The sequence below is a fragment of the Rhinoderma darwinii genome, chromosome 5 (genome assembly GCF_050947455.1).
Source record: "Rhinoderma darwinii isolate aRhiDar2 chromosome 5, aRhiDar2.hap1, whole genome shotgun sequence".
Classification (NCBI taxonomy): domain Eukaryota; kingdom Metazoa; phylum Chordata; class Amphibia; order Anura; family Rhinodermatidae; genus Rhinoderma; species Rhinoderma darwinii.
The window spans coordinates 293,680,291-293,694,639 of record NC_134691.1 but is presented as its reverse complement, the minus strand read 5'-3'; the positions used below and the strand labels follow the sequence as shown (position 1 = coordinate 293,694,639).

General features: G+C 39.7%; 1 protein-coding gene across 1 annotated transcript in view; it reads left to right on the top strand.

The window, feature by feature from the left end:
* The window catches only part of SNX13 (sorting nexin 13), a 128,914-nt gene extending 125,250 nt beyond the window's left edge, over nt 1–3,664 (top strand). The window contains exon 26 of the mRNA XM_075827299.1: nt 2,800–3,664. Within this exon, the coding sequence (XP_075683414.1) occupies nt 2,800–3,047 (248 nt within the window). The 3' untranslated portion in view covers nt 3,048–3,664. The remainder of the gene's footprint in view (nt 1–2,799) is intronic.
* Nucleotides 3,665–14,349: the final 10,685 nt, after the last annotated feature.

The following is a 14,349-nucleotide window of genomic DNA, read 5'->3' as shown; positions in this document are numbered from 1 at the left end:
GAATGTAGTGAAACAAACCAATTTTTATTTTAACAATTCGATTTTTCTTGGTAAATGTAGTATAGCACAGCGACAGTTGTAAAAACGAAACCCCCAGAAAATGTAATCAGATTTTTTTCCGATTTCAGCCTGCAAAGAATCTTTTTTTCAGTTTCCCAGTACATTTTATGGCACTTTAAATGGTGTCAATAGAAACTACAACTCCTCCTGCAAGAAATAAGCCCTCACAACACTGACGGGAAAAAAAAAAAAAAGTTATAGCTCTTGGAAGGCGGAGAGTGAAAAACGAAAATAAGAAAGCAAAAAAATTAATCTGTCCTGAAATGGTTAATTTCTAATGAAAAAAATGTATGACCACATGTGGGGTATTTCCGTACTCGGGAAAAATTGCTTTACAAAAATTGTTTGTTTTTTTTTTTCTCCTTTATCCCATGTGAAAATGAGAAAATTCAACATTTTAGTGGAAAAAAATTGTGATATTAATTTTCGCGGCCTAATTCTAATAAATTCTGCAAAAAACCTGTGTGGTCCAAATGCTAACTATATCCCTAGAAAAATTCTTTGAGGTGTGATTCCAAAATGGGGTCACTTTTGGGGGGGGGGGGTTCCACTGTTTTCGTTCCTCCATGGCGTTGCAAACGCGACATGGCACTGAAAACGAATCCAGCAAAATCCATTCTCCAAAATCCAATGATGCTCCTTCCCTTCTGAGCCCTGCCATGGGTCCAATCAGCAGTTTATTACCATATATGGGTTATTGCTGTAATCAGGAGAAATTGCTTTACAAATGTGGTTCTTTTTTTCCTTTATTCCAAGTAAAAATTAAAAATGTCTGGTTTTTCAGAAAAAAAGTAGATTTTCATTTTCACTGTCTAATTTCACTAAATTCTGCAAAAAAACTGTGGTCAAAATTCTAACTAAACCCCTAGATAAATTTCTTGAGAGGTGTAGTTTCCAAAATGTGGTCACTTTTGGGGGGTTTCCACTGCTTTGGTCCCTCCTTGGCGTTGCAAACGCGACATGGCACCGAAAACATTCTAGCAAAATCTGTGCTCCAAAATCCAAATTGCGCTCCTTTCCTTCTTGAGCCCTGCTGTGAGTCCAATTAGCAGTTTATTACAACATGTGGGGTAATGCTGTAATCAGGAGACATTGCTTTACAAATCTTTGGGTGCATTTTCTTCGTTATTCCTTGTAAATATAAAAAATTTCTGTTTTTTTCAGAAAAAAAGTAGATTTTCATTTTTACAGACTAATTCCAATATATTTAGTGAAAAACCTGTGTGGTCAAAGTGCTAACTATACCCTTAGATAAATTCTTTGTGAATGCTGATTCGAATACCTTGAGGGGTGCAGTTTTCAAAATGATTTCTGGGGATTTTCTCATGTATAAGGCCCTCAAAGGCACTTCAGAACTGAACTGGTCCCTGAAAAAATAGCCTTTTGAAATTTTCTTTAAAATATGAGAAATTGCTGCTAAAGTTCTAAGCCTTGTAACGTCCTAGTAAAATAAAAGTACGTTAAAAAAAAACTATGCAAACATATAAAGTAGACATATGGGAAATGTTAATTAGTAACTATTTTGTGTGGTATTGCGATGTGTTTTACAAGCAGATATGTTTAAATTTAGAAAAATGCACATTTTTGCAAATTGTCTCTAAATTTTGGTGTTTTTCAGAAATAAATACAAAATGTATCTACCAAATTTTTTCACTAACATAAAGTACAATCTCAGAATCACTTGGATAGGTAAAAGCATTCCGAAGTTATTACCACATAAAGTGACACGTCAGATTTAAAAAAATCGGCTGTGTCCTGGAGGCCAAAACAGGCTTAGTCCTGAAGGGGTTAAAGGGTTAAAGTGCGCCTCAATGAAATGAAGGGGCAGAAGTGCTATATACTTACTATAATGTGTGGGGGACACCTCCACGGTGGCAGTGTCATAGAGGAATAGAATACTTACTCTGAAAAAGTGGTTTGAAACCGTTAATAAAACAGTCGCTCTATATGCAACTCAAGGGCCATCCCTTTTTAAGAAAGTCTTTATTGCAGAAAGCGGAAATAGTTACATTTATAAATCTCACCCATTGCAACTAGATAGGGCAATAGTGGTGCAAGTTGTCCTCTAGAGGTGGTGTTCTTTTAGATGGAGACGTTATGTGCCAGTATTAAGCTCTCTAAATCTTTTACAATTGTAGCCGGGCAGGTGAGTCAATTTTTAGCCAAATTCTGCAGATTCAGCCTTCAGTCTTCCTTATCCGGATTTCTCAATTTCCCACATGGAAGAAAAGCCGGTGAGGCTCTGTGTAGGTATGCAAACCTTTCTAGTGTCCCCGAGTGGTTACTGCAGTCATTGCTGTGCGCTTTTTTTTTTTTTTTTTTAAAGTTTAGTTTTTTGTCCGCACAAGGACCACAGGCAAAAAAACACCGGGAAAACCGTTTGGAAACGAGTGTCTCTCAGGTTTTTTTTTCTGCCTCCCAATGATTTCAACAAGAGGTCAGAGGCAGAATCTTCGGCAATAAAGGACCTGCTGCTTTTTTTTTCTCGCAAGCAGCCAAAAGCCACCTGGGAGAAAAAAAACGCCTTCTGCGCCTAAATCAGCACCAAAAAAACTCCATGTGAACAGGGCCTTACAGTGTAAAGTTACTCGTGCTTATTGCTGCATAATTCCGCCGTTCTAGCCCAGATGCCGATGGTTTTCACACCACCGCGGTAGAGCTGCAGCAGGAATATTGTGTATTTCTATATCTTTATTATACTGTGATATCTCATGAATAATTTCCTTTTTCCCCCCTCAGATGAACTGAAGCACATCATCGGGGCAGAAACAACTAGAAAGGGAATCCTTCGGGTCTTTGAAATGTTTCAGCACACCCAACTGAACAGGAGACTTGTGTATGTTTTTTTAGAAGGCTTTCTGGAATCCTTATTTTCACAATGCAAATTCCATGAGCTTTTTAACAAACTGCACTCCAGGTCAGAGCGAATGAAGAAATATAGACAAAGACCGCAATCTTCTCATGCCCCTGCCTTACAGAAGAGGTGACACTCTGGTCTGTCAAGTTGTGCCCCAGAAACTCTGCAGTGTTGTATCCAGGAATAGCGGTCTGGACATAATATCCGGGGCTCAAAAATGGCTACTGATGTTTCCACACCCGTCATATCTTGTCATATAGATTATCAATGCATCCATAAGCTGTGCGGCCCTCTCCATCCTACCTGCTGGGCAACCATTCATTGATTGGGATTGTGTATGTCTTAAGTTGGTGCATTCGAGTCACGATGAAGAACCAGGACCTCAGATAGTACCTCCTGGATCCAGACATAGAAGAGCGTGATGAGCTATGCGTTCCAGTGGTGGAATAAGTTCCAGATTGTATTTTTCTACATTAATATCAAGCACAAATACATTGCTACACCGGAGGATCAAGCAGGGTTGTGTTAAAGCTGGGAAATTGTGCAATGGTGGCAATGCGGCAGGAGTCAAGGCTTCATTGGCTAGGAGAAACATTCCTATGTAGCAAATAGTAAGAGCGGGCAATAGATTAAATCCGTATCCGAGGACTTGTGGGTTCACCAGGCCGCTGCCTATAACTTTAATATCATCAATCGTTTCGCAACAGACCTCTTAAGCTCCGTATGTGCAGATCTGTATTACTTTGAGAGGGGGGGGGGGGGGGGTTGGGGTTTTCTTTTTTAAATTTAGATTTTTCTTCTTTCTTAATATGCAATCAGTCTTGATGGTATCTATTTCATTTTTCATTCTTTTTATTATTTTGACTTTTTGATCTTTTTAAAGATGGCGACCAGCTGCTGAAGGTAATATCATAGCTCCGTATCAAACATCCTACGAGCGGGTCATTCTATATAAGCGGAATGAGATTTAACCCTCAAAACGTGTACCCATTGTGTATCTCTAGCATGTATAGTTGCAAGTATATGGCATATAGTCTTTCCCAACAATTTTAATGATGGTGTCATGGCTGCTTTGTGAGCACAATGGCGGTGCCGGTCTTTTCTATTTTGGTCACGGTTGCACTTACTGTGTTATTTTGAAATTATATCTCTATATTGAGATGAAAAATATCACACTCGTCACTTGTAAAGCTGCTTACTTCATTTAGAGATGATCAGCATTTTGTGTTTTTGGGTTTTTTGTTTTTTTTACTGCTACATATCTCAGACTTTCGTTCTTTGATCCGAAAAGAAAATTAGTGTTCAGCTTCTTTTCTCGTTTTTCATATATTATCTGACTCTTACTGGGGCTTCAATGCATTCAAAAATTAACATGTCCCCATAAATAAATAAATGGTTGATCCCTGGGTCACGTGAATGCAGAGAAACTTGGGGGATGGGAGTGTGGTGCGTTTTCTCATTGTCTGCTCTCAACATCCTGACTCCCTCAGGGGTTAATGGAGTGGGGTCCTAATCTCCCCCTTCTATTTATAATTAGATCCTCTTTCTGTTAAATAGTATGGGATCCAGCAGGTTTAGTATTTCAGATAGTACGGTGGCTAAACCTAGGGTCATGGTTTTAAATGTGTCCAGAGCAACACCTGTATGGAGCGTGTATGTACTCCCCGTGCTTGCATGGGGTTTGCCCCGTACTCTGGTTTTGTGTGGGTTGTGTAATTGACCCTAGTGTGTGCCTGAGTTAGGGAAATTAGGTTGTCGGCCCCTTTTGGGGCAATAACTGATATAAGTGTATTATGCTGCAGAATTTGTTGCCACTGTAAAGGCAGATAAATAGAGAATTTGAGACGACTACCAAGGATGTGATTATCAGATAAAAACTGTTGCTTTGCTGGTTTACGCAGGCAGATTTGTGCCCATAATGAGCGCGATCGTTGATCATTACTGGCCGATCAGTGATCGTTTAAAGGCCCTTACAAAGCCAATGTAATACAGTTTACATAATGTCGGCAGCACATCCTTTATTTATATGGGGAGATGTGCAGCTGACAGTGATTATTTTCAGGGCAGCATAAAAGATGAAATCAGACAAAAAAAAAAGTGATTGCCAGTTCATCGGCTGATCGCTGCCCTATTACATAGGGCAATGATTGGGAGCGAGCGTTAGTACAAACACTCACTCCCGATCATTGCCCTAGTAAATGGGCCTTTATGAAGACCACATATTTTTAAATAAAGCCGATGTAGTTTTCCGGCTCCCCACATCTCCGGCAAACAGCGGATTTTGCCAAGGGAAGCTTCTATTGGCTTTACATTTCCCCCCAGTGGTCGCTGCAGGGTAAATGTAGTATTACATGGCAGCCATCTTCTAATTAGAGGTCGCACAGATTTTCATTAATCTTTTAGCTTTAATTAAAAGGATAAATGTGCATATATTAGATTGACCTGCAAAAACGACAGTAAATCCTATCTCGATTTAGATTTTTATAGTTCTTTTCTGCAGACTTTTACCCCAGCAGCACATGTGGTGTTACACTGTAGGCCTTTTTCAGTGGTCTCATGTTATTGCACGTGCTGGGCTGGTGGGGTAATCTGTGTTGCAACATCTATACATTCAATAGTCCTATTAAACTGTGTTTCTTTGTCTTGATCCTGTGTTTACATCATCAAGTTCATATAATTTATATATGGCAGTCGCGAGATTTTCACTCCGTGGAAGGAAAGTCGTTCTGACTGGTTTGTCTGTGACGTGGCCATTGCACATTAATCCGTAGTGTCAGTCTGTGTTTTATATGTGTGAGAAATTCTGGCAGAGTTTTAAGTAAAAGAACATATATTTTTTTAATATTGAATTAGGTTTTTCTCATTAGTCTGTGACTCTGCAGAGCGCCGCTCAATATCTGCTGTATCAGACTGTGAAACAGTTCATAATCTAGTCCTGCCTTTAATCCGTTGTATCCTCATAAAATCCTGCAAATTGATTGTATGATATGGTGTATAAAACCGAGCACTCATGTCTGAGTTCAATGGTCGAGGTTCAGATCGTTGCTGGAATTTATTGTGCCATTGTCCAAAGCAAATGCACTTGTTTTAGCCTTAATATTTTTTTTAAGCAAAATGGCAGTAATAGAGATTCTGTGGCTCCGTGTCAGGAGTTGGGACTAGATATAAACATTTTGTCATGCTGTAAGAAGAATGTGCACCAGGTTTTAAAGTAAGTTTTTAAAAAAAAAAAATGTAGCTTTATTTTTTATTTTTAATATTGTGCAATATATTCAGCTGTCTAACCAGTAAAAATGTCTGGGTACTTGTTAGAAGTTCCTCCTTTAATACCCTGTTCTGACTCCATGTAACAACGTCTAGGGTTAGTCTACATTTAGTGTTCTTCCAAAAATGTAAATGCAACATAAATCCTTTTTTTTTGTGAACTAGCCCTTAAAGGGGTTGTCCACTACCAGACAACTGACGAACTATCCACCGGATAGCTCATCCGTATATGATCTATGGGGGTCCGACACCCGAGCAGATCAGTTGCTCCGGTGGCCTGTGGGAACCGGATGTCATTGCACAGTATGCAATGTACGGAGCTGGAAGCAGTTGGCTCTGTACATTGCATAGTGGCCGTGCTGCAGAACTGCAGCTCTTCTCCTATTCAATTGAAAAGGAGCAGACAGCAGTACTGCAGCTCGGCCGCTATTTCGTGGCCGGAGCCACCTACTTCCGGCATGGACGTCCGGCGCCTGGACGCCACCGGAGCAGCTGGTCAGTGCGGGGACTAGGTGTCGGACCCCCATAAATCCAATAATGATGACTTATCCAGTGGATAGGTCATCAGTTGTCTGGTAGTGGACAACCCCCTTTAAGGATATGTCTACGCGTGGCAGATTTGTTACAGAAATTTCTGCGCCTTTTCTGTATATCTGAATGAAGTTTGTAAAATCCATGCACATGCTGCGGAAACAATCCCATTGCGATGCAAGGAAGACCTTTTTAATCACAGAAATTTCTGCAAGAAAGCTGCCACATGTGAATTAACCCTAATGAGGTTTTCCTGGGATAAAAAAAAAATTAAATTTTCACTCTACTCAAAATGCTAAATTAATAAACTTCTCAATATACTATAGCTTTAGGATTCCTCTTCATTCTCTTGGCAAAGCTGTTCAGGTCCCCCACCGTGTCGTCTTACATGTCTTTGTGAAGACCATCACGTTAACGGCTGGCCAATTACGGTACGCTGCGGTAACATATCATCTATGGTGATGTCACTACAGCAGACTGTAACTGGCTGGCCCTATCACGTGATGTCATTCTGCACACCGGTAAACAGAGCTGGAGAGGCGCCAAACAGCAGCATAAGGGAAACCGTGGGGGATTCTAAAAGTTCTTAAAGTTTACCTCCAATTTTATATACAAAAACTACTATGGAGCAGGCTTTTGCAAAATTATTATTCTATATAACTTGTTTAGCAGAATCTACTTCTGTATGGCAGCACGGACCTGCCGCAGTCATAACATAAGTAGGAGACAGAGCTCTCTCCTAGGCTCCTGTCTCCAGTACGTTATGTGCTACAGTGCTGGTTCCAGTGCTGGAGACTGGAGCCTAGGAAAGAGCTCTGTCTCCTACCACAGAATTATTAGCAGCACGGACAGCGACTCTGCTAAATAAGTTATATAGAATGATTATTTTGCAAAATCATGCACTATAATAGTGTTTCTATATAACTGGAGGTATACTTTTTAAAGTTTTTCTTTTTATCCCTGGAAAACTCCTTTAAAGTACTGGCTGAATAATTGGCTCTTGGGATTTTTATTAATTTTGTTAAAGTGTACTGCTCATGTGTAACTTTTGAATGCACTTCTACCTTTTTTTTCTGGGTGATCCTAATGTAGACTAGTTATTGTCTTACTCGTGCCCAATATCTACATATAGTTATATATTTCTTGATCTAAATAACTGGTTAAATATTTGCTGAGCTTGAACATGAAGGGGTTGTATGACCTACTTTTTTTTTTTCCACAGAAACAGCGCCACTCCTGTCCTTTGGCTATGTTTGGCATTGCATTTCCGTTTACTTGACCTTTTCTGAAATCTCATACAACCCCTTTAATGTCATCACGGTGGGAATAGCACCTGGTTCATTTTATCATGTCTGTCATGACCGTACAGTTAGAGGAGGCTGTCTAAACTCTCCGGAATTATAATAGTTTGGATTATTGTATCGGTCACTTGATTTTAAAATCTGTAAAATATTACACTTATTTAATTGTCACAAAGGTTCCCACATAAAAATTGCTGCTTTGACGCGTGAAATGACTAAAAACATTATCATTTAAGGGTGGAAATAGATTCAATGATGTTATGAAATACATTCCTTTTTGTTGCTGCGTAGCTATATTACATGTGTACCATATACCTACACGCAGCAAGGACAGCCATGTTCTGGGCCGCACCAGTATATAGCTGGGAATACTATGATGCCGCTAGCTCTTATTGAACTGTTGGGCTGAATTCTCATGAGCTTTACACCCCAATACAATACAAAAATGTCTGCTGCCACAGAGTATAATGACGGGTACACGTTAAGGACTTGTTTTATAAGTCTCAGTTGTCACGCCAGGTTCTCTTACAGTGTGTCCTATTGTCCTTGGCATATATTTAAATAGCATATGTCATGAATAGAACTGTTTTTAATATGAATTGTGCATATCATGTACAGTAAATTGTTTTGTGCATTGTTGTATGAATGCTATTTCCACCTTTTTTATATCTTTTTTTTTTTTTTTATTATTTCATTTTTTTTTTTTCTTGCTCTTTTTTTTTTTTTTTTCTCGAGCAGAGGGTAAAACAGATTGTTACAGCTATTTTACTGGGGAGAAAGGAGCATTTTTTTTCTTTTTTTCTTTATATCTCCATTAAGTTTTGTTCAACTGAGAAGCTGGAATACTGGTAACACTAATAAAGTATTAATAGAAGCTGTTTTACAGAATGTGTCGCCTTTTACTCCTGCTTTTGACAAGATGGTAATCTGGGTTCGCCAGCAATAGACGTAGGATTTCCTCAGTTCACACAACTTGCTCACATACAGTTAGGCTGAGTTCACACGTTGCGGTTTTGATGCAAATCTGCGCTGAAAATCTGCGTGAAATCCACGACGTGTAAACTCGGCCTTAACCAGACCTGAAGCAGTGGCCTGAAAGCTTGCCGTCCTTTGTTTTCAGCATGACATCCAAACCATTGTCAATAAGCAAAGCCGGTCACAGATTTGCAGGGTTGTTTCATCAAGTCCATCTAAATTTAAGCCCGTCTGGGGGTCAATGATCACAGCCAAGCAAATGTGGTATTACATGCTGGGCATTGCAAAGAGTTAGCTGACCATGTAATACATGGACCTGCTGGGTCCGCCAAACTAGAGACAGTAATCATTAGCGGCTTCTACTTTGTCTAATAGAAGGTGGTCACCAACGGAAGACCTCCCTCTATGACATCCGCATGCCCTAATAGGCAACATGGAAAGGAGCTGTCCTTTAAAGTATGTCCCTCCACACCAAGCCAACAAATGTTCTGGTGTTTTGTATTACTAGGACACTCGCCTTTGCATGATAGGCTTTTTATGATGAAAGTTAATTCCGTCTTTGCAGATATAATTCTCATGCAAATTCTTAGCTAGGTTTTACATGATCGTAGCGTTTCTGAAAAAAATGTAGCATGTCCAATACATTTTCTAACCGCATTCCCATTTGTCTGTACTGCACATTTTAGTACTGTACTATATTGGTCAGTTAGTTGATGATGGTCATAATAAGGGTTGTATGAGATTAGAAAAAAAGTCAGCTTTTCTTCTTTTTTTTTTTCTCCCAAACTGCGCCATCACTTAAAGGTTATCCAGGACTTTTAAAAAGAAAGTAGGTAATGGTATAAAAATATAAACTATATGATACCCCTGAAATTTCCCCTCCACGCTCAAGCACAGCGGCTCTGGTCCTCTGTGCTCTGTCCCCGGAAACTCCTGCAGCGGTAACTAGCATTTCATGGCAGCTTCACCGCTAAAGCCGATTATTGGCTGCAATGGCATGTGACCGCTGCAGGAGCCGGAGCTGCTGCCCTGGAGCAAGGAGGCATTTCAGGGGTGGGTATTTATGAAATGTATGTTATACCATTACTTGCCCCAGGATTTTTTTTATTTTTTTTTAATACAAGTCCCAAGTAACCCCTTTTTAAATGGGACTGAGCTGTAGTACCAGGCACAGTCCATGAACAAGAATGACACTGCTTTTTCTAATCTCATAGAATCCGGTGTGTAATCAGAAAATGACCTATTATTTAAAGGCTATGTAGTTAGATATAACTTAGATGTGATCGATTACAGGTGGTTCCTGCGTGTCAGACACGAAGGACCTGCAGACACTGAACCCGTCAGATCCGTGGGACTGACCGATTTCAGTGTAAGGCTGGGTTCACACGACCTATTTTCAGACGTAAACGAGGCGTATAATGCCTCGTTTTACGTCTGAAAATAGGGCTCCAATACGTCGGCAAACATCTGCCCATTCATTTGAATGGGTTTGCCGACGTACTGTGCAGACAACCTGTCATTTACGCGTCGTCGTTTGACAGCTGTCAAACAACAACGCGTAAAATTGACTGCCTCGGCAAAGAAGTGCAGGACACTTCTTTGCTACGTAATTTGAGCCGTTCTTCATTGAAGTCAATGAAGAGCAGCTCAAGATTTACGAGCGTCAGACGCCTCGCATAATACGAGGAGGAGGTTTTACGTCTGAAACGACGCAGCTGGTTTCTCCTGAAAACAGTCTGTCTTTTCAGACGTAAAAGCAAGCTAGCGTGTGCACATACCCTAAAGCAAATGATACAGCAGTTCTGTACTCTCTATACAGAACTGCTGTATCTCCAAACGTAAAAGGAATTTTTAATAAAACCTGTTTACAAAGTTACACTAATCACACTGACAAATCTATTGATTTATTTTTATTTTAAAAAAAATGCCCTTAAAAGGCGTCCATAGCCTTAAAAAAAAAAAAAATGTTTACCAAAAAAAAAAAAAACTTCATTTAATGAACTTTTAGTAATTTTTTATTTTTATTTTCTGTCATGATTTATATATATAAAAATCCTAAAATCATGCCGTTTTCACTCTGGTCACTGAGCCTCACAATAGACTGACCCTTCCTGTTCTTATCTCATTATCACCGGCAGGCATACAGCGAAAGTTAACACCTACAGTGGATCTAAAAAGTCTACACACCCCTGTTAAAATGCCAGGTTTTTGTCATGTCAAAAAAATCAGTCCAAGATGAATGATTTCAGAACTTTTTCCATCTTTAATGTGACCCATAATCTGTACAATCCCATTGAAAAACAAACTGAAATCATTTAGAGGGGAAAAATAGAAATAACAAAACTACAATAATGTGTTGCGTAAGTGTGAACACCCTCTTATAATTGGGGTTGTGATTAGGCTCAGAATTAGCCAATCACATTTAAATATGTTATAGTAGTCCGTACACAGCTGCCATTATTTAAAGTGATTCTGAGTAACTCCATTTAAAGTCCAGCTGTTCTAGTACGATTTTCCTGACATTGTCTTTGTTAAATGTGACTACAAAAGCCATGGTCTGTAAAGAGCTTACAACACATCAAAGGGATCTGATTGTTGAACGGCATCAGTCAGGAGAAGGGTACCAAAGAATTTCCAAGGCATTAGATATACCATGGAGCACAGTGAAGACTGTCATCAAGAAGTGGATTACATTTGGCACAACAGTGAAAATACCAAGAACAAAACCTGCAGGCCTCTGCTAAGAAGATGAAGAGGAATTTCAGCACGACAAGGACCCAAAGCATACTTCCAAATCAATAAAAGAATGGCTTCACCAGAAGATTAAAGTTTTGGAATGGCCCAGCCAGAGCCCAGACCTGAATCCCATTTAAAATCTGGTGTGACCTGAAGAGGGCTGTACACAGGGGATGCCCTCGCAAACGGACGGATTTGGAGCGCTTTTGTAAGGAAGAGTGGGCAACACTTATCAAGTCAAAATGTGGCATGCTGATAGACATACCCAAAAAGACTGAATGCCGTCATAAAGACAAACGGTAATTCAAAAAGGTATTAGTTTAAGTGTGTGCATATTTATGCAACCACGTTATTTTTGTTCTTATATTTTTATTTTTCCACCCTAAAAGATTTCTGTTATTTTGTTCAATACAATTGTGCAGATTATGGGTCACATTGAAGGTGGAGAAAGTTCTGAAATGATCTTGGACTGATTTTGTAACCTGACAAAAACCTGGCATATTAACAGGAGTGTGTAGACTTTTTATATCCACTGTATATGTTGATAACACACGACTCACCATTAACAGTAGGTGTTGAAACAGCTCCCGCTCCCTGCACAATGACCTCGGCGCAGGTCACAGACCATGCCTAGAACAATCTGATAGAAGTCAATAGATCCCCTCCAGTTTACAGGTTCCTATGGTCAATGTGGCTGCTGTAAAGACTATCTCTAAATGATCAGCTCAGGCAAATTTTAATAAAAAATAATATATGTATACGTATATATGCACACGCATAAAGGTAATACATTCCCTTTGAGTCTCTGTTCGGCTCACTTGGTTATGTAATAAAGCTTATGTCAAATTTCCCACCTCAGTCACACTTTCACGTGATGGATAAGGATTGTATGAGAAAACAGTAGCTAACTTTTGGATCTACTATAAGTAAACCACCAATGAGAAACACATGAACATCTTTTAACTCCTTGACGCATCGGTATGTCCTGTATTGCAGTCCTTTAAGGTACCGGTACGTCCTGGCTAACAACTGTCACCCTGTCAAAGGACAAGGTGACAGAACTGTGCCATCAACTGTTTATGACAGTTGATCAGCACAGTAAGATGGTAGAGGGCCAATCACAGCGGTTCCCTGCCGGCAATCGCGATGATTGGTCAGTCACAGCAGACTGACCAATTGCAGCTCCTTGAGAACGTGTATGTGATGGAGCTGGCTCAGAAGCCGAGCCATCACCATCACCGCCGGGTGTCTGCTGTATATTACAGCTGACACCCCGCTGTAACAGCCATTACCGGAGCTAGGCTCTGATCCGGCCGATTAACCCCTTAGATCGCACCCTATGGTTGCTAATGGCAACCGGAGGCCTAGCAATGGCCTAGTGCGGAAGCTTAATAGGCTTGCTGTCAATGAATAGCGGACCGCTCTAATACACTGCACTATGTAGGTATTGTAGTGTATTAGAATAGCGATCAGGGCTTCATGCCTTCAAGTCCCCTAGTGGGGAAAAAAAAGAAGTTAATAAAAAAGTAAAAAAAAAATAAGTTTCACGATAAAAACGCAATAACAGCCTTTTTTTTTCCCCATAATAAGTCTTTTATTATAGGGAAAAATGGAAAACATTAAAAAAGAAGCACACGTGTGGTATCACCGCGTCCGTAACAACCCGAACTATAAAAATATCACGCTATTTTGCCTGCGCGGTGAACAATTTTAGAATCGCTGTTTTTTAGTCATTACTCCTCCCAAAACAGAATAAAAAAAGGATCTAAAAGTTGCATGTACCCCAAAATTATACCATTAAAAACTACAGCCCGTCCTGCAAAAAAAAAGCCCTCCCACAGCTTTTTTTATTTACGGAAAAATAAAGTTATGGCTCTCAGAATATGGCGACACAAAAAATAAATTATTTGAAACAAAAGTGATTTTATTGTGCAGATGCTGCAAAACATAAAAAAACCTATTTACATATGGTATCGCCGTAATCGTACCGACCCGCAAAATAAAGTAAAATTGTCATTCATAGCGCATGGTGAACACTGCAAAAGAAAAAAAAAAGAACAAAAACATCAGAATTGCTAGTTTTTGGTCACCTTGCTTGCCAAAAAATGAAATAAAAAGTGATCACACATACTCCAAAATGGTACCAATGAAAACTACAGATTGTCCCGCAACAAAGAAGCCCTCACACAGCTCTGGCTCTCAGAATATGGCGATGCAAAATGTACAGAGCGTTCCAAAAGCAGATGCGATTTTTTTATTTTAATTTTTTTATCAGTGCGAAACTGGCCCCACATCTGTGGGTTATTTATTTACCGCATTATTATACCCTCTTATTATGCCCTGATGTACTCCGCACAGCTTCAGTATACCCCCACATTATAAACTGAAATACCAGCAAAAGCCAAATGCCTTCTGAGCCCTGCAGCGTGCCCAAACAGCCGTTTACGTCCACATATATGGCATCGCCATACCCGGGAGAACCCGCTTAACAGTTTGAGGTATTTGTCTTCAGTGGCACGAACTGGGCACAACATATTGTGCACTAAAATGGCATATACCTGTGGAATATTGCAATTTTCACTTTGCACCATCCACTGGGCATTCATTTCTAATAAAAAAACAAAA